Source organism: Apiotrichum porosum (assembly GCF_003942205.1).
Source record: "Apiotrichum porosum strain DSM 27194 chromosome Unknown scaffold_10, whole genome shotgun sequence".
Lineage (NCBI taxonomy): Eukaryota > Fungi > Basidiomycota > Tremellomycetes > Trichosporonales > Trichosporonaceae > Apiotrichum > Apiotrichum porosum.
The window spans coordinates 329,489-348,187 of NW_021167117.1; the positions used below are offsets into that span (position 1 = coordinate 329,489).

An 18,699-nucleotide genomic window follows, 5' to 3' on the forward strand; every position below is an offset into this window, starting at 1 on the left:
GACGGGGGGCAGTGGCAAACGGCACCACACCCAAGGCGGCAGCCGCAATCAGTGTGTGTGTCTCACACACACACACACGGCACTTCGGCCGCGGGCAAGAGGCCCCGCTCGGTACAGAAACCGCTGCCTGGGTGAAATTTTACCCCGCCCGCCCCCGCTCCAATCGCCCGCCGCCCCCTCTGGTCAACGCGTCATGGGCGGCCGAGCGCCGTGCAACTGCGTATACGCAGCCCCCCCCAGGCCACCCACGTGCACCCAGAGCCCCACATATCCCACATTTTGCATATCGTCAGCAAAAAGAGGACACGGAGGACACGGAGGCTATTCCGAAATACACACTAGACGCCCACGACTCGACCCACACTCCCCCATTCAGCCGAACATAATGCGTTCTGGAGAGGACGGAGAAACACGTGACCAACAGTGGGGAAATACACGCCTTTAACCCAACAGAGAGGCAGCATTGATAACGGGCTTCGTTACGTAACACAATGTCACCCCCACCTCCACGAATCCGAAAGTCGACCCTCCTCTCCTCCCCTCCGCCACGCGAGCGCGCGCGACTGAGCTTGGCTGGCCCCTCTCCACGGACATCACGGCGACGCCATCCTAATTCCTGCAATACGATCCTGTTGATTCATTCAACCCCCTCACCACCCCACCCCCCCTCCCCCACTACCATGTCCTCCCAGGAGCAGGCCACGGCCACTGTGCTTCAGGCCCTCCAGGCCCTCTACCACGACCCAGACAATGCCGCAAAGAAGCGCGCAAACGAGTGGCTCGAGGAGTTTCAGCACAGCGTAAGTGTCATGGACCAACTTACACACACAACACAGATAGCGCATCCCACTAACGTTCTCTTCAGGTCGAGGCATGGCAGACGGCTCACACCCTCCTCACATCGGCAGACGCCCCGCTCGAGGGCCGTCTGTTCTCGGCTCAGACGCTGAGGGCAAAGGTAGGCAGCTCGATATGGATAGCACCGCAGGCACAACTCTCTGCTCACACCCACCAGATCCTCTACGACCTCTCGCAGGTGCCGCGCGAGTCACTGCCTTCGCTGCGAGACAGCCTCCTCGCCGCACTCGGCCCCTTGGTACAGCCCGGTGCACCTGCTGGCTCACGCGCCGTCCTGACCCAGCTGTCGCTTGCGCTCGCCGACCTCGCACTGCAGATGCCAGAGTGGACCAATGTTGTGCAGGGCATGATCGATCAGTTTGGCAACGACCCGGCAACGGTGGTCGTCCTCTTACGCTTCCTGGGATCGTTGGCAGAGGAGTCGCTCAACCCCCGCCTACCTGTGCCAGTGTGTACCACCAACCCACATCTTCGAGTATCATAACTGACAATGACGCACAGCCCGAGGGATCCAACGTCTACGATGCGCTCGTCAGTGGGTCCGCCGAAAAGGTCATTGGTATCCTGTCCATGTACATCCAGGCGTCTGGTGAGTTGGACGATTCCTTGATGATGTGCTAACTCTCAGGCATTACTACGCAGATCCAGACCGAGATCTTTGAGACAGTGCGCAGCTGGTTGAGGGCGGGCGAGTTCCCCGTTAGCGTGGTTGCCCAGAGCCCCCTGTTCGCCGCCATGTTCAATGCGCTCGAGCCCGACACCTTGTTCGACTCGGCGGTGGACGTCATCTGCGACCTCGTCCACGAGACACAGGAAATTCAGGACAACATGGACGTGGTCGAGATGATCCTCCCTCGCCTCATTGCGCTCCGTCCCAAGCTGGACGAGTACACCGACGACCCAGACAGGATACGCGGATACTGCCGCATGTTCTCCGAGGCCGGCGAGTGCTACCGCGACGTTATCAAGATGCACCCGCGCGAGTCGCTTCCCCTCGTCGAAGCCATCATGGTCTGCACGGCGTACCCGGACCTGGACATTGTGCCCATCACGTTCCAGTTCTGGTGGCTGCTCTCGTCCATTGTCAACCGCTCCTCGGGCCTCCAGGGCGAGGAGAACTGGATGCCTTACTTTGCCATCTTTGAGACCCTCCAGACGACCATTATCGGTCACCTCCACTTTCCCCCAGACGATGAAAAGCAGACGGCTCAGGAGCGTGACGAGTTCCGCACGTTCCGTCACCGCATGGGCGACACTCTCAAGGACTGCTGTAAGGTCCTCGGTGCCCCCACGTGCCTGCGCAAGTCGTACGAGCTGGTCATTGCCGCCATGGCCAAGCCCAACCCATCGTGGCAGGAGATTGAGGCGCCGCTCTTCTCGATGCGCTCGATGGGCGCCGAGGTCGACCCGGATGACGACGAGGTCATGCCCCACGTCATGGAGCTCCTGCCCAAGCTCCCGGACCACCCGCGCATTCGCTACGCCGCCATCCTCGTCATTTCGCGCTACACACAGTGGATCGACAGGCATCCCCAAAACCTCGCGTTCCAGCTCCAGTACATTTCGGCTGGGTTTGACATGGCCGAGGACGAGGTCTCGGCCGCCGCGGCTCAGGCCATGAAGTTTATGTGCCAGGACTGCAACCGTCACCTCGTCCCCTTCCTCCCGCAGCTGCACACGTTTGTCACCACGGTCGGCGAAAAGCTGGACCAGCACGACATGGTCGAGGTGTGCGAGGCCATTGCCTATGTCATCTCGTCGCTGCCCGCCGCCGAGGCCGCCACGGCCCTGCAGCAGTTCTGCCAGCCCCTCATCGCCGGCATCCAGATGGTCGCCAACGCACCCGAGGAGGCTCCCAAGCAGACGTTGCAAAAAGTCGCCGACGCCCTCGAGCAGATCGACTCGTACCTCGCCGTCGTGCGCACCCTCGACCCAGTCCCCGAGTCGTGCTTTGCCACTGCCGCGAGCGTGTATGCCGTCATTGACACCCTGCTCGCGCGCTACGCAAGCCTGTACTACATTTCCGAGCGCGTGGGATCCATCCTCCGCCGCGGCCTCACGTTCTTCCCCGAGGCAGCACTCCAGCCTGTGCTCCAGCCCGTTCTGGCCCGCATGGCCAGCTCGTTTGCCGAGACGGGCTACGCCTCGTACCTGTGGATCACGGGCAAGGTCGCGACCAAGTTTGGCGACTCTGCCCGTCGTCCCGGCGGCGAAAACCTCGCTGCGCTCCTGACAGGCGCGTTTGAGAGCGTCACAAACTCGCTCGCAAAGCTCCTCCAGGTCCAGACGGCCACCGAGATTGCCGACGTCATGGACGACTATGTCCACTGCTTTATGGCGTTTATCAACGCCGTGCCCCAAAACACCCTCGCCTCGCCGGCCATCCAGCTGGCCGTGTCGCACACCCTCGCGGCGCTCATGTGCCCGGCCCCCCAGACCGTGCTCGTGTGTCTGGACATGCTGGCGCTGCTCGCCCAGCGCGCGACGCACACGCAGTTCCACGCCCTCCTCCAGCCCGCATTCGCGACGTACGCGAAACCCATCCTCGCCCTCGTGCTCCCCGGCATCGTCCAGGGCTTCCCCGAAGACGGCTTCGACCAGGTCCCCGTCATCCTCCAGGCGACCGTCACCTCCATCCCCGCCGCAGACGCCGAGGCGTATGCGACCGAGGCGCTGGCGGGCATCCCTGGAAACGCACTGCCAAACTCTGAAAAGGAAAAGTTTATCGCCGAGCTGAGGGCGTACATTGCCGCGCCGGCCGGGTCGGACCGGCTCAAGAGCGCGCTCCTCAACCTCCTCCGTGCGGCCAGGCGCGCGCGCGAGCGCGGTAGGCAGTCGCGCAAGTCGCTCGGCGCGGTCTAGGCGCGAGGAGCGAGGAGCGCCCCGCAAGGGGCGTGACGACGCGAGAGCCGGGCGCGTCGTCGCGGTCACTGCATCCTTTCTGGTGGGGGAGGATGGAACCGGTGGACGCAGACGTGGACGGAGGAGGGAGGAGGAAGGAAGGAAGGAAGGAGAATGGCTTTCACGAGACGAGACGAGAACGAACCCCACCCCCCCACCCCAACCAGCATCCATCCCCATTGGAATAAGTAGCATTGTTTTTCATTGTCTTGATCTAGGACGGGTTTAGGCAGCCCATGCATATAACTCGGTAGTGCGAGGTGCTCTTTTTAAGAAACAAACGACGAAAAAGTAACATGCACAGAACCTGGCCGTTACAGGACGAGGAAGAGAGGCGTGTCGTGGTGGGCTGGCAGGGTGGCAGAGACTGACGGCGGGGGGGGGTCAAGTGTCGGACCAGATATTGTTTAGCAGCTACGTTGGGGCTGTCCATGTCCAATATTTTATGGTGTGTGTATATCAGTGAGGCTCTGTTGGTTGTTGCGTTCGCCTGCTACATCACTTATCAACGAGCGGTGAATGGCACACAGGTCTGCCAAAGCAGCCATCGCGTCCGCTTACCTCGCACTCTCCTGTCGCCACCAACAAATCGATATATTGGACAATTAATTGGGGACCCCTCAAGACACACAGGTGGTTCTGACTTTTGACATCGAAGACATGCGCTGTGCTGAACAGGCGACGAACGAAGTAGTGGTGGAGCAGAAAACAGTGGTTGAAATTGAATCTTTTATTTAATACGCTGTTACCGATGTCATTTTGTTTGTTCTTTCCTTTTCCTCGTACTGTCCCATCCGACTTGGATCCCAGGCATGTACACTGTACCGTGTCCCCCTGGGACACAGAAAATTTATAGGGGCTAAATGAGGCAAGCATGCACAGCACGTGTGTACATGTGCTCGCCAAGAAGGGACATGAAGTTGGAATGGAGAATGTCGACCAAGGATACCTGATCTTTTTTCGCTTGTCCACCCACCACCTTTCTGGTCCGTCGGCCGCACTGACCCGTAAGAACACGACTGATTCTGAGCCAAGCTCCGCATCAATGGCCCTTTCAATCTCTATCGAGCTACCATGCACGACGAGTACAGCCTCGTTGGGTGCGTGTGCAGTTGTGGGAACGAACCGCCGTACACATGGGACGAATGTGGCATCTGCGGAATATTGTAGGAGTGTGGATGGGTTGGCTCTCTCTCTCGCCCTCATTCTGCTGCACCCTATCCTCTACCTCCCCCCGTCCAATGGCGGCCGTTAGCACTTGCTGCGGCAATATAACATGTAGAATGCGTTTTATCCCAAGGGGTAGACCCAACTTGGCAAGTCCAAACTCGTGCGGCAGACGTCAAGATTTATCACCGCCCTGTGGCACTTGCCCAAGCACCTGTAAACCACGATATACGTGCAAATCTGCTACTGCAGAACGTGAACAGTCAACACATGGACTTCACGGTATCCCAGAACACCGCGCCAACGCTCACCACAGCGCGATTCGGCGCGAGAGTGACCGTCACCGACCACAATCCAGCGCCAAGATCACTCAACATCGCCGGTCGCGTGGCCAAATGGTACGGCGTCTGACTACGATTCAGCATCTGTTATCAGGAGATCGCGGGTTCGATCCCCGTCGTGACCTTTTTGGAGGTCTCCGGAGCATGCTGGGTCGCTGTAGAAGCGTTGGATGAAGAGGAGAATGAGTTGGGAAGCGTGTGGATGGTGTTGAACGGTGGATGTTTCATGGGCAGGGGCGATCTGGGTGTTATGTGGCACTTTGGGATTTACCGAAGCGCAGGCACTAACTCGTACTAGCTTCTACCACACCCGCCCATCTGCTGCGCTGCTGGCAGTTCCTCGCCTCCTGGCCACCTGGCCCACACTCGTAGCCGGAGACCGACCATAAATAACGCTCCCCGCTGCGCCCCTTCCCCCCATGGTGCTCACTGGTACCGTCCAGCGCCTACTCGGCAACTGCCACAGAGGCCGAGAAGAGGCACCGGGAGGCAGCGAGAAGACTAGCTGACCTCTTGCACTACTCCCAGCTCTCGAAACCCGGCGACTGCAAGACCCACCACAACCGGCACAACCCCCCCTGTAAGCCACTTTGGTCTCTTGTATCTATCGATTAACCTATGCATGCTCTATGCGATGCGACCGCCCTCCCGCGCCGTCCTGCCTTGCTTCCTTGCTTCCTTCCTTCCCTCCCAGATCTCGCCCTCCCGCCCGTCACTGCCCTCTCTCACGCACACACATCTTAGGCGTCAATCTCCTCGACCCAAGAGCCCTTGGTGTCGACGTCGAGGACCTTCCAGTCGACCTCGATGTTCTCGGTCTTGAATATCCGCACAATCTCGGCGGCGATCGACTCAAAGTTGTCGGTCGCGAGGGCGAGGATGGTGGGGCCGGCGCCGGACAGGCAGATGCCGAGGAGACCAGGGTGGCTGGTGTACGTGAGCTCGGAGAGGATGGTCTGGAGACCGGGGATCTGGGGGGACGATGGTTAGTTGTGCTGGCGGGTAACTTTAAAACAGCGCGATACGCACAAGGGGCACACGGTACGGCTGGTGGATGCGGTCTTTCATGGCCTCGTAGATGAGCTCGGCGTCGGGGGGCGAGCGGGCGAGCGCGGTGGTGAGCACGGCGAGACGCTGGAGGTTGAACACCTGAGCGGGTTAGTTTCGCAACCATATACAATAACCCACCATGTCCTTGCGCGAGTAGGTCTCGGGGAGGACACCACGCGACTTGGCGGTAGCGAGCTCGAAGCGGGGCATGACGGCGATAGCCTTGATCTCAGGCGCCCAGCCAAAGCGGACGTAGTGGCCAATACCACCTGGAGCCTGGGGAGGGTTGGGTCCCCAGTCGGGTCCGGCGTCGGGAGGGAACTCTGGGAGGACCTCGGCGAGGGGCACGGCGGCGGCCTTGATGTCGTCCTCGCTCAGCTCGCGGAGGTACGAGCCGACAAAGCCACCGACGAGGGCGGCAGTGACGTTGTCAGGGTGACGCTCGACCATGAGGGCATAGTCGAGGAGGCGGGCAGTGGGGAACTTGAAGCCGCCAAGCAGGTCGCCGAGGAGGACACCGGCAATGACAGCGGCACCCGACGAGCCGAGGCCACGGCCAAAGGGAATCTCGTTGTGCGCGTGGATGTGGACGCCGCGGGGGAAGGCGGTGATGCCGTTGGCACGGAGAACGTACAGAGCCACACGGGTCAGGAGGTTCTTGTAAGGCGAGAGGGGGACGTTGGCCGAGTCGAGGCCAGAGTACTCGATCGTGGGGTTGACATCGCCAGTGCCGTCGCTGGGGATCGACACGTCCAGCGTGAGCGACAGCGAAAGCGCAATGCCGCAGACGTCAAAGCCTGGGCCGACGTTGGCGGTGGTAGCCGGGACGTGGATCTTGTACTTCCTGACAGACATGGCGACGGCGTAGAGGACGGTGGTGGTGGTGTTGGAGGAAAAAGTCAAGAACAAAAGTGCCCAAGAATAAGAATGAGCACGCACTCACCCGCAGGCCACCCGTCCGCGAACCCACCGATAACCGCGCCGCCCCGGAAGAAAACGACTCGACGGCGTGACCGCGGCGCTGGGGCGGTTGGCTCCAGGCTCCTCTTTAACGAGGACAATGCACCCAAAACAGCCAATTGGCCTGGACGAAACGGACCCCGCAACGGACCCCTCTGCCTCGCATTGTGCATGTGAAGGGTTCTGCATGCGTGGGTCTGGGCTCCTTCAAGTTGTCTCGGCCTGCCAACAGTTGGTCAACAAATGAACTTTACTTCTTCGCGACCCATTACCTTCCAACGCTAATGAGATCTGTAATAAGATTAACCCAGATTACCCTATATTATTTCCTTGCGTATATTTTGATATTTATCCCAGTTGATCCACCATCCGCCGCTCGCCATCCATCTAACACTTGATCGACAGTACACGCCAGAGTTAACAACAACTCCATCCAACCCAACCATCCCACTCGGCCAGCTCGAGGTCGACAGCGCGACGCGCAAACAGCACACCCCAAACGCGAATTTAGTTTCGCAACAGCAGGCCTGGCGGCGAGAAACGGGACACAAAGTCGAAAGAAGCAGCAAACATGTCGGGCCGCAAGGTGATGGTTCAGGTAAGTTGATCCCAGCGTCTAGACAGCTGGTGAGCGCAGTGCTAATGGACAGCCCATCAACATTCTCTTTACCTTCCTCCAAAAGGTGCGTATCGAACACGCCTGCCGCAGGTTGAAACCCGAGTCCCGGTGGCGTAGCTGACATCATTGCCTTTCTCGTTTCCTCACGCGATCTTTCACTCGTGCAGCACCAGCGCATCTCGATCTGGCTGTACGACAACACCGAGTTCCGCATTGACGCCTACATCATTGTACGTCTTTTGCAGCTGAGGGGAAAACTGCGGATCCTAGCTGACGTCCAGGGCTTTGACGAGTTTATGAACGTTGTCCTCGACGAGGCCGAGGAGGTGTACGACTGCTCGGCCAAGCCCGGCAAGGAGGTCAAGCCTCGCAGGTCATTAGGTGAGTTGGCACTGGGAGGCAGGCGTATCGAGGCACCATGTAACTGGATCGCCGGCTCCTCCCGTCCGTCGACAACTGGCGCTGACACTTGACCAGGACGTATTCTCCTCAAGGGAGACAACATTACCCTCGTGCAGCCCGTCCAGGCATGAGCGCGAGAAGCAGGTGCTGACCGCGCGGCGGTTGGCGGGTAGACTTGGTACGCGGCCGGAGTATGCATGGCTCGTGTGCATATATCTATTATGACCCCCTCAGCTGCAGGACTGTTGTTGAGACTGTGGACGATCAACTGACGACGTGTGACGGTCTTGTATTTAGTGCGGGGCGCAAATAGTCCAGTCAACCACCCGCATTCCGCCGTCTCGTCTTTCTTCCGTTCGTCTCACTCTTCTCCATCACCCATATCTCGCCATCCCTCGTGCACCCACCTGGACCCACGGCCCCAGTTGTCCAGATAACCACAATGGTGAGCTCCTCCCCTTCCTAAGGCGTTCACTGATGCAGCCAGGCGGACAACAAGGACGCCGGTCCCGGGCCGCGATCAGGTGTGCCTCCGTCTAATCCCCCCCAAGAATGACGGCCTCTCCAACCCTGCCACGACTTCCATGACTGCCAACAAGAAGGACAAGCAGAATGAGGACAAGCTCCTCCAAGACTCCCCTTTCCAGCTGTCAAAGGAGTCCTCGCAACGTCTCTTCTCGTGCCAGCACATTCTCGACAGCATCCTCTGCTACGCCGACCCCGCCACCCAGGTCGGGTGCATGCGCGCCAACTACCCCTTGTTCCTCGCGGCCGGCAGAGCGCTCTACCACACCGTCGCCATCAATGGCGATAACATGGCCTCGTTCCTCCTCGGCTCGCGGAGCGGCGCAGACGCCGATGAAATGACCGACTGCCCTTTCCTGGCAGGCTCGCCCGTCAGGTGCAGGAAGCATATGAAAAAAGAGGAAGACGAGGAAGACGAGGAAGAGGAAGAAGAGAGCGAACCATCCCTAACCGGCAACTCTGAGCTCAACAAGGTCGAGGCCTCCCTCGCGACCACCGAGGATGGCGAAGAGGCGTCCCCATCGTTCAAGGAAACGCTGCTTTCGTTTGTCCGCGTCCTCACCGTGGGAAGCCACCACGCCTGCGTTTGCCACACCTACGAAGAAGCTGCGGAGCTCTTTACCGGCCTGGATATTCTTCGCATCGTCCCGGATTCCATTGACATATTCACCCTCGCTCTGACTTGCGACGGTAACATGCACCCGTGCCCATTCTTCACCAACCTCTGGCCTCGCAAGATTGTCCTTCGTAACATGGACGTGTACGGCGCCCCTGTGCCCCCACATGGCGAAAGCGAATGGGAGGTGCCCACTGTCGAAGAGGTCGTATACGTCTTCCCGACCGATGGCCGGGCTTACAACGACGGTGCTGGCTTTATGCTTCTGGGACTTGGTGATCTCTTTCCCAATGCCAAATCGTTCAAAATCGTCTTCTATTCGCATTGGGAAAGCTGGGACAACAGTCACTCCTTCACCATTGCCCTCTGCGGAGACCCCAGGCTTGACCCAGACATGGTCGTCTATCCTATCAGCAGCATTGCGCACTATCAAGATACGCAGTACACGGTCTGTGGTCTCGAATCTCTCTCGCTGAGCGACAACGGTGACATTGCTGGCACGTTTCAGCGCTTCTACCCTCGTGTCCAGCTCGACCGGCCTCGCCTCGTTCAGCTCATCCGCGACGAACTCCGCACCAGTGCTTTGCAAATCGCCCTTACGGAGGACGTCCTCGAGTCTCCCGACTTTTCAGAGCACATCCAGTACCAGTCGATGGACGAATATCTCGCAGACACCGAAGGGCGCCGCGGCGAGATCAATGCCGACGACTGAGCAGCCAGCCATGACCATGGGCGGAAGGAGACAGAAGCGCGCAGACAGCAGTCAAGGTGACTTGTAGTTACATTCCATGCATGTGTATACGGAGAGGTTTATCACAGAGTTTCCAGAGCAACCTCAACCCCTTCTCCGCAGCAACTTGTCAGAATGCATGAGCGAGCTCGACGCAGATGCTGCTCCCATGTAAGGAACCATGTCACGTGAGTGGTTGCGAAGCGATCCGTCCCTGGTGCACGAGGAGATTACGATTACGATTTCAGACGCGTTTGTTGTCTCCTACCTCCACTCTTACCCCCAGCCCCCAGCACGCATACCAGTGTCGTCCTGTGTTACTCTTTCCCAGACAGTCCTACGAGAACCTCCGACTGCACGCTGCGCGATAGACACACCATGGTACTGTCCCTGTCCCCCACATCTTCGGCCATCGCTAACGCGCGCAGGCTCCGCTAGGAAAGAAGCTGAAGACGTCTCACCCACCTCCGCCAGCGGCGCCGTCAACAGAGCTGTCTGGTCGCCTCTTTGCGTGTCCGCACATTCTGGAAAGCATCGTCTCGTATGCGACACGCAGCACTCAGGTGACCTGCCTGCGCGTCAACTATGCGCTGCAGCTGGCTGCAGGGAGGCATGTCTACCACACTGTCAGTGTGCATCGCCACAGCTTTCTGCCGTTCATGCGCGGTGCCTTTGTCGGCACCTCGCGGCCAGAGGTGATCGACTGTCCCATGCTTTTGGACACTGGCAGGTGCCGCAAGTACCGGAAGAGGTACGATGAAGATGGCGTGGTGGACGCGTATGGCGACTCGGCAGACGACCGGATCCTGGACCCGTTGTTTTCCGAGATGCTGGCCGAGGGGGGTGAGAACGTCGATGAAGAGGAAGAGGAAGAGGACGAGGAAGAGGACGAGGACGAGGAAGAGGAAGACGCGCACGATTACGAGTACGAAGACAACGCGCTTGGGGTGATGGACGACACGCGCCGCCGTCCGGTATCCAAGATCGTCGAGCAGGTCCAAGTGACCAACAGCTCCAAGCCCACGACCAACTTCAAGGCCAAGCTGCTCTCGTACGTGCGCGTCCTCACTATCCGAAACCACCACGCATGCCAGTGCCACACATACGGCGCCGATGCCGCCAAGCTCTTTACGGGGCTCGACACGCTGCGCACTGCGCCCGAGTACGTCGAGACCGTCAAGCTCATGCCCGTGTGCGACGGCGACCGCCACCTGTGCCCGTTTTTCACCAACCTCGCGCCACGCAAGGTCGTCATCCGTAACATTGACTGCACGGGTGCACCTCTCCCACCATGGCGGGAACACGAGTGGAAGATGCCGGCGACCTTGGAAGAAGTCGTCTTCTTCCTGCCGACCAATGGCTGGCGGTACATTGCCGAATTTGAGGAGCTGGGAACGGACCTGTTCCGCCTCGGGGCCGTGTTCGAAACGGCCCCCGCTGTCAAGGTCGTGTTCTACTCGCACTGGGAGACGTGGATGAAAGGGTATGGCAAAGGCGGGGACAAGATCTACGTCGACCCCGATTTCGTCATCTACACGGTCCGCTACATGGCGCAGTTTGACCGTACGCGCAAAGTGTACGGGCTGGAGACGATCCACTGGGCGCAAAGGGGCGAAATGGTCGACGTGTTCCGGCGCCACAGGCCACACGAGCACCTGGACAATACCCGGCTGTGCAAGCTTGTTCGCGACGAGCTGCGGACGGGCGACCTGGCGATTGCCATGCAGGAGAATGACGGCACGTTGGAGCTGCACGAGTTGCCAGACGTCATTGAGTATGGCACGCTCAAGGAATACATGGCCGACGAGGAGGGTCGCCGCCACGAGATCAACGCCGACGACTAGAGCAGAGTACTGTAGGTGTGCGACGCTTGGGCGTGCCACACGATATATCCTGTATCCAACGCACGACGTGTATATCATATCTATCCCTGTAGAAAGATCCACATATATCACACTCATTAACCCCCCTCTCCCTGCTCATCAATAACAACGCTTATAACGACACAGGAGTGAATTGTTCCTTAATGCTCAGAACAAGGTTTCATCTCGTCTCGTCTTGCTGCGGACGTTTGTTTACCTGAGCCCTGGGGGAGGACAGAAGGCTTGTACCGAAAATACCAAAACCTCGAGCTCCACATCGTACGGTGGCATGGTTTGTGGAGTATAGGGTACAGCTGGTGCAGTGGGTACAGAGTATACAGTTCGCCTGTCCCTACATTCGTCTGTACCATAAACCCGCCTGTCCTCGCCCTTGTTTTTTACTACACTCCTTCTAAACTCCACTCCCAAACTCATTTTGCCACCTACTACTCCACCTGCCACCTGGCACCTGCCACCTGCTCCCCGTCTTCTGTATCTCGGGTCCGAACTCGTCCGAGTTACACGGAAACAGCCTCGGGGCCCACGAGCACGGCGGCGTACGACCTGCGGGGCACGTACTCCCACTCGTCCCACTCGTCGTGTGGCTGCGGCTGCTGGTTTGGGTGTGAGGGTGGTTGTGGCGGTGCCGCCATTGTCGGAGTTGGGGCGGCGGTCCACAGGCTGGTGAACCACCATCGCGTCGGGGGCCGCACGGCGGGAACAGGGACAGGGACAGGCGGAGGAGGAGAAGTCACGCGCTCGATGAGCTCGATGGACTCGGCGTCCCAGTCCGAGTCCGAGGAGATGATCTCGAGGCTTGCCGCGTCAACTGGCCGGGGTGGCGGGTCCGCGACTCGAGGGGGACGCGGAGGCCGGGGCGGGCGGGGTGGACGGGGCAGGCGAGGGCTGGGACTGGGGAGGGTGTCCACCACGCGCACGCCGCTTACGGGCGTAGAGGACGTGGCGCCGCTGGGGATGAGGTCAAAGTCGGCATACTCGACAGGCGCACAGTCGACGAGCGGGTCGGCCTTGCCCCAGTTACGCCGGCCCGGGTGGATGTGGTTAGAGTAGACCTCCTTGTGGCGGAGAATCGGGCGGTGGTGGCGGTTGCGGTTGGCGTTTGTGGGGGTTGGAACAGTGGGTGCGGGGCGTGTGCCGAGGTCGCAGTGTTCAGCAGGGAGGACGTCCTTCAGCGCCGCGGGGTCGTACGGCTCCCACCCTTCGTCCCATACCACCATACCAGTGGGCGGCGGGGCCATGACCTTGATGCCGCTCACGGGGCTCGTGGGCCGCGCACCGGAGGGGATGAGGTCAAAGTCGCTGTACGCAACCGTGTCGTCGACGACGTATCCGATGGACGGCTTGTGCGCGACCGTCTTGTAGAGCCCCCGCATGCGGCAGCGGTGGCGGACACGCGTGGCCGAGGCGTCGTAGGTGGTAGAAGGGTTGGACGGTCCAGGCATGCGTCAAGTTGGCGTCGGCGTCGCCGTCGGTATTAGTGCAGCCAAGCACTAGGGGCCTGATTTTGGGCTTGGGATTGCGCGTCTTGCTTGATAGGGGGTCCTTAAAGCCGCGTCCACCTCTCAGACGACGATCACCGGGAGTGAAGAGGTGCCCCGGGTGTCGGTGCGTGTCGAGACTGTGGCGGAAGGTGTATCGGTGTGGCGCCGCGGGGTCGGTTGTACGGCTGGGCGACTGCCTACGGCAAAGAATGTGGGGAAAGAGCACGAGATGTGCGTGTGAACCGCCCGATCTTGTACCCGTACGGCCTCGCGGGTGGCGACAGGCCAGCATCGCCTGCGGATCGCCGGGGTATCTATTGCACACCGGCATCGCATCGAGTCGTGTCGTTCGGCACCGATACGAAAAGAAACCGTTCACAACGGAGCACAATCGAGTCGTGCGGCCACGGCGGCATGTCCACATGACTGGACTTTGCCACTGGCCACTCACTGGGCCACTGTCTGCATCCCAAGCTGGCGTCTGTCCGACGGAGGTACGGGGCACTGGTTCGAGGCTGATACGCTGATGACGTCTGGACGTCTGGCAGCCAGCGGGCCGGCGGGACGCGCTGGCGCGTGCGCTCGGCATGTCCCGTACATAGATTGTACATTGCACAGCGTCGGAAAATGCAGCAATGTACACTGCGAGTTAAGAGCCGAGCGACAGGGCGGTGCCGATCACTTGTTATCCCGGACGCGACTGTTTTTGCCACCCGTGGCGGTGTTTAATCGCCACTGAGAGATGAAACCCACCTACCACACAGCCCACAATATCCATAGTTTTACAAACGTGGTCGTTGATCGTGGTCGTCATTGTTGGTCGCTGTCGTTGTCGTTACGGCCGCGGGAGCATGGTGTGGGGGGGGGGGGGGGGGGGGGGGGGCATGTCCGATGCATCGTGACTCCAGAACGACCAGCCATGTACTTGTGTGCAGTACCGCCCACCTGGACCTAGACGCCTAGCCCAATGGCGTACGGTACGGTGCCCTTCGTGCCATGGCAGAACGCCCGCCCGCGCGCGCCGCCCATTCAATGCTCGAATGACGAGGAACGTGGCCAATTGTGTCTGTGTACAGTAACGGTACCTGCCTCCATTTCATCGGCATCGACGCCGTTTTCCCCGTTATCCGCATTTCCGTTCAGCTGGATCTGATCTTGTCATGTTGTCATGTGGACGTGGGCCGAGGTGGGCCGGTGCCCAGGTGGGCCGGTGGACAGATGCCAAGCCATGCGGGGTGGATGGCTCGAGGAATGAGAGTAAGCCAATTGACGCCAGCGAGAACAAAATCAGTCGCGGTGGGCAACAATAGCAATGAGTATGTAGCACGCTTCACGGGTTCACGGGTGGGCACGGCCGTGAGGCCGTGAGGGCTTTTCCTGGTGGACAGGTGATAAATTGGGCAGTGCATAGCGGTGCTGGAATGGAAATGGAAAGGGGGGAAAATGGGAAACGAGCAAATGGCGAACAGGGCGATGTTGAAAGCGTCATAGAGGTACAACATATACAAGGGGCGTTTGTGTGTTTGTGTGCGTGTGTGGTGCAGACTTGTGTGTATGTGTGTTGGAGATCGTGGGTCGTGGACGTTGACGTAGGGCATTGGGCGTTGGGCGTTGGTGAGTTGTTGTTGTGTATGCTTTCTCTTCTAGCCAGCAAAGAAAGAAAAAAATGTGACAGGGGGGTTCGTGTTTGCAGTCTTTAGATATCGTCAAAATCAAGGAAGCGCTCCTCGGTGTCCAACACGGCGATGGGGACCCGGGTTCCGTGTGTGGGGTGGTAGTGGTGCGGAGGAAACATCTTTGCGTGGAGGGTGTTGGTCGAGCTTGCGTTCATGCTGTCGCGCCTCTCGCGGATGGAGATGCTGCTTCCGCGCCGCGAACGGATGGTGGTGGTGCTGTAGGTGTTGTACGTGTACATGTCATTTGAGGGCTTGCGCTCAGGCAGCGGCGGGCGATGGTGAACAGCAGCAGTCATCGCCGGTGGGAGGACTGTCGGTCGGCGGTCAGGGTGGCGTGCCGGGCGTTCGGGAGGCACTGGCAAGTCGAGAACGTTCTGCTGGCGCTCTTGGAGGGCAAACGGGGGGCCCAGGGCAAGCGACTCGACACTGTTTGTGGGGCTTCCGGCGTCCGTGTCGCTGCTGCCATTGTCGCTCATGAGACTGCCAGGACTCGAGACAAGGACCGGCGACAAGAGTGGCTCGAGGAAGCTGGTTGGCCGTGACCGCCCGCCAGCGGGCACATCTGTCGCGACGGCCATGTGGAGCTGTGGCGGCTGGCGCAGTCGTGATGTAGTGGGGCGCGATGATCGAGGCGTTGGCTCTGCAATGAGGATGAGTCCGTCCGGGAACGAATGCGTATGCTTGTGTGTGAGGTGAGGGGACTGGCGGTAGCGGCGCGTTGGGGTTGGGGAGAGAGGCACCGTGCCGCCAGCACCGTGGCTTGAGGTGGTGGGCGTCGAGCTGCCTGGGGTCTCGAGGCGTCCGGGCGGACCCATCGGTGTTCCGTGGCCGGGCGTCCCACAGGTCGATCGAGGTGTGGCTGGCGGAGACTTGGTGGTGGCGCCGAGCTGCGGTGATTGAGCCGAGCTCAGACTAGCGCCGAGGGACCGCGGAGGCTCTGCTGCTGCTGCGGCTACGGCTGCGGCGCTCGCCTTGCTCATGCTTGCCTTGCTCAATGTTCGGAGACGTGCGCGCAGGCTCTCGGCAGGAGTGGAAGTCGAGTTTGCCCGTGACAGCCGGCTAGGTGGTGAGATGACCGGCTCGGCAGCCCACGTTGCGAGAACGGCCAGCTCCGAGATTGATGTGCTTGCTGTCATGGAGGGAGAGGTGGCTCGCTCCAGCGTAAAACCGCCGCTGCTTCCGTTGATGGAGCTGATGGACCCGTTTCTGGAGCGCGCGCGAGACGAGAACGAAATGGACGATCGGTGTGAGCGTGTGGGTGGAGCAATGGTGCTGGCCGTGGTCAAGGTCGATGCGTTGGACTGGCGCCGCTGGCGCTCGCCCCCGTGCAGGCTCTGCGTGCGATGGACGACGCTCGGCTCCAACCAGCTGCTCCGGCGATCTGCGCCTGGGAAGAGTGATGCGGGTGGGGCCAGACGGTCACGGTGCTCGCCGTCCTCGTCGAGCGTGGGCAACGAAGCACAAGATGCAGACGTCGGGGCGTTGCGGCTCTCGCCAAACGTGCGGGAGCGCTGCAAGGGAGGTGCAGTTGATGGCAGGACGGGTGCGACGCTCTGGCTGCGGCGGTGGCCACTGCCCGAGTCTGGGCGACTGGGACGTGCTGGTGGTGCCAGTGGGCCGGCCCCCCATGTGGTGTGGCCGAGGAGAGGCGAGGTGGGCTCGGAAGGGGGCCGGTGCTCACGACTTGCATCAAGGGGAGAGTCGGTGTGAGGGTGGGCTGTTGGGGAGAATGGTGGCAAGGGGCCTGACTGGGCAAACAGGATACGAGCATCACCCATGGACAATGGTCGTTGTCGCCGCCGCCGCGGTGAAGGGGATGAAGGACATGAGGACGCTGGGGCCGCAACTGAAGCGCGCGAGCTGGGACGTGAAGGTGGATAGAAGACGGGTGGTGATGTGTCGAGGAGCTCGTAGACGCTCTGCGGAAGCGAGGGCAGGCTCGGCAGGCTCGGGAGTGTGAACCCGCCGACCATAACAAGGGGGGGCCCAGGAGATGTGGGTGGTGCGAGAGGGGGTTGCAAGTGGTGCGAGAGAGTTGTTGTTGAACAACAAGATTTGTTTTTGCGGGGGACCGGGGGGAGAAGGGGTGCAGGAGGGGGAGGGTGTTGATGAAAAAGGAAACCAAAAGTTTGTGGACTCGAGCGCACGACTTGGAGGAGGTCCCAGCGTAGCGAGGTGTAAATGGCGGCACAGGACAAGTGGGGGGACGTGCAGATGGGTGGCTTTGGGAGGCGGTCGACGGCGTCCAGCGCGTAACAACCGACGTCTTACCGCATCGAGCGGTGATGGGGGGAGGTGATGGAACTAGCGGGTGGTGGTGGCTCTCGAGCCCCCGTGTTTGTAATGTCCCTGCCAGGGGGAGGTGTGAGCTGGTGCACTGGCGCACTGGTCGAGTAACCGGAGACAAGTGTGACAAGGGTGTGTTCTTGGGCCGAAAAGATGGACGGAGGAATGGGGGGAATGGGGAACAAGGGACGAGATGAGATCACAAGGGAAGGTGGAATGAGACGAGGACGAGGAGGAGTAGAGGATGACCAAGGGGGAGAGTGGTCGGGGGAGGAGAAAGGAAGCCAACGAAAAGGAAGGTGGGGTTGTGTGTGTGTGGGTGTGTGTGTGTGGGTGCACTGTGTGGTTGGGGAGACCGTGGATGGTTGTTGTTGTGTGGGGGGCAAGTGGATCTCTCTGGCTCTCTTTGCTTTTGAGCACGGGGTCGTCGTCTATGGTGGTCTCTCTGACGGTCGAGTCTCAAGCCTTTACGCGCGGCCGGGGGTGGCGACAAGTGTGTTAAATAGGTTTGGGTCACGGGGTGGTGGCTGCAGTGGATGGTGGTGGTGGTGCTGGTGGTGCTGGGTGGTTGTAAGCGGTGGGTCGGGTGGGTGGTAGGGGCGGGGACGGGGGGCGGGCAACGAGCTGTGGTGTGCATACGTGCATCCATCAGCCGCCTCCTCTGCGCTGCTGCTGCTCTGGCCGTAGTGGCGCGCGCAGGGGTCTTGCTCTTTCCTTTGCTGGTCATGAACTGGGCAGCTTTTGTTGGTGCAATGGACAGGACATATCAGCGAGGGTGATCGTGAAGGGTGAAGAGGGGTAGCGGCGCGGCATGACGACGACGACGACGGGCAATGGAGATTTCTTGTTTGGTTCTTCCCATCCGACAGACGCTATACAAAGTACTCAAGTCATATGCCTCGTAGATCATGCGCCTTCTGGCACCTCTGGCCCGCCTTACCGCGCTCAATGAATCAATGGGTCCATGCACCACCATGCATGACACGGGGGAACAGCTGACGTCTCCAATGTCTCATGCACATGTGCAGAGGGCAGTGTGGAGCACCGCCCAATTCAATGGAGCCTGCCTCTCTTCTTCGGAATATGGAGAGGGGGGCTATGAATGGCGGGTACTCACCACTCGCTCACTCTCCTGCTCGCCTGTTGCTCGGATCGAGGTACAAGGCAAGGGGGGGCAACCCGGCAACGACACCGCCGTCGCTGC

At 60.2% G+C, this 18,699-nt stretch overlaps 8 protein-coding genes across 8 annotated transcripts; 5 read left to right on the plus strand and 3 right to left on the minus strand.

Annotated features, from left to right (window-relative positions):
- Positions 1–680: 680 nt before the first annotated feature.
- Positions 681–3,720, plus strand: MTR10 (Nuclear import receptor; the record flags this gene model as incomplete). Its single annotated transcript, XM_028617053.1, has 5 exons — positions 681–800; positions 866–958; positions 1,016–1,306; positions 1,360–1,447; positions 1,487–3,720. The coding sequence occupies 5 exons, from the start codon at positions 681–683 to the stop codon at positions 3,718–3,720; spliced, it is 2,826 nt and encodes a 941-aa protein (XP_028474360.1).
- A 1,113-nt stretch (positions 3,721–4,833) lies between these two features.
- On the plus strand, positions 4,834–5,337 carry EHS24_001253 (uncharacterized protein; the record flags this gene model as incomplete). The annotated part of the gene is made up of 3 exons (XM_028617054.1): positions 4,834–4,859; positions 4,930–5,009; positions 5,066–5,337. The coding sequence occupies 3 exons, from the start codon at positions 4,834–4,836 to the stop codon at positions 5,335–5,337; spliced, it is 378 nt and encodes a 125-aa protein (XP_028474361.1).
- Positions 5,338–6,007: 670 nt separating this feature from the next.
- EHS24_001254 (uncharacterized protein) lies at positions 6,008–7,172 on the minus strand (the record flags this gene model as incomplete). Its single annotated transcript, XM_028617055.1, has 3 exons — positions 6,008–6,238; positions 6,297–6,416; positions 6,456–7,172. The coding sequence occupies 3 exons, from the start codon at positions 7,170–7,172 to the stop codon at positions 6,008–6,010; spliced, it is 1,068 nt and encodes a 355-aa protein (XP_028474362.1).
- A 676-nt stretch (positions 7,173–7,848) lies between these two features.
- SME1 (mRNA splicing protein sme1) lies at positions 7,849–8,429 on the plus strand (the record flags this gene model as incomplete). Its single annotated transcript, XM_028617056.1, has 5 exons — positions 7,849–7,875; positions 7,928–7,960; positions 8,064–8,126; positions 8,178–8,277; positions 8,374–8,429. 5 exons carry the CDS (start codon positions 7,849–7,851, stop codon positions 8,427–8,429), a joined length of 279 nt encoding a protein of 92 aa, XP_028474363.1.
- Positions 8,430–8,882: 453 nt separating this feature from the next.
- On the plus strand, positions 8,883–10,151 carry EHS24_001256 (uncharacterized protein; the record flags this gene model as incomplete). The annotated part of the gene is made up of 1 exon (XM_028617057.1): positions 8,883–10,151. The coding sequence occupies one exon, from the start codon at positions 8,883–8,885 to the stop codon at positions 10,149–10,151; it is 1,269 nt and encodes a 422-aa protein (XP_028474364.1).
- Positions 10,152–10,828: 677 nt separating this feature from the next.
- Positions 10,829–12,013, plus strand: EHS24_001257 (uncharacterized protein; the record flags this gene model as incomplete). Its single annotated transcript, XM_028617058.1, has 1 exon — positions 10,829–12,013. One exon carries the CDS (start codon positions 10,829–10,831, stop codon positions 12,011–12,013), a length of 1,185 nt encoding a protein of 394 aa, XP_028474365.1.
- Positions 12,014–12,549: 536 nt separating this feature from the next.
- EHS24_001258 (uncharacterized protein) lies at positions 12,550–13,494 on the minus strand (the record flags this gene model as incomplete). The annotated part of the gene is made up of 1 exon (XM_028617059.1): positions 12,550–13,494. The coding sequence occupies one exon, from the start codon at positions 13,492–13,494 to the stop codon at positions 12,550–12,552; it is 945 nt and encodes a 314-aa protein (XP_028474366.1).
- Positions 13,495–15,229: 1,735 nt separating this feature from the next.
- Positions 15,230–17,182, minus strand: EHS24_001259 (uncharacterized protein; the record flags this gene model as incomplete). Its single annotated transcript, XM_028617060.1, has 1 exon — positions 15,230–17,182. One exon carries the CDS (start codon positions 17,180–17,182, stop codon positions 15,230–15,232), a length of 1,953 nt encoding a protein of 650 aa, XP_028474367.1.
- Between the last annotated feature and the right edge of the window lie 1,517 nt (positions 17,183–18,699).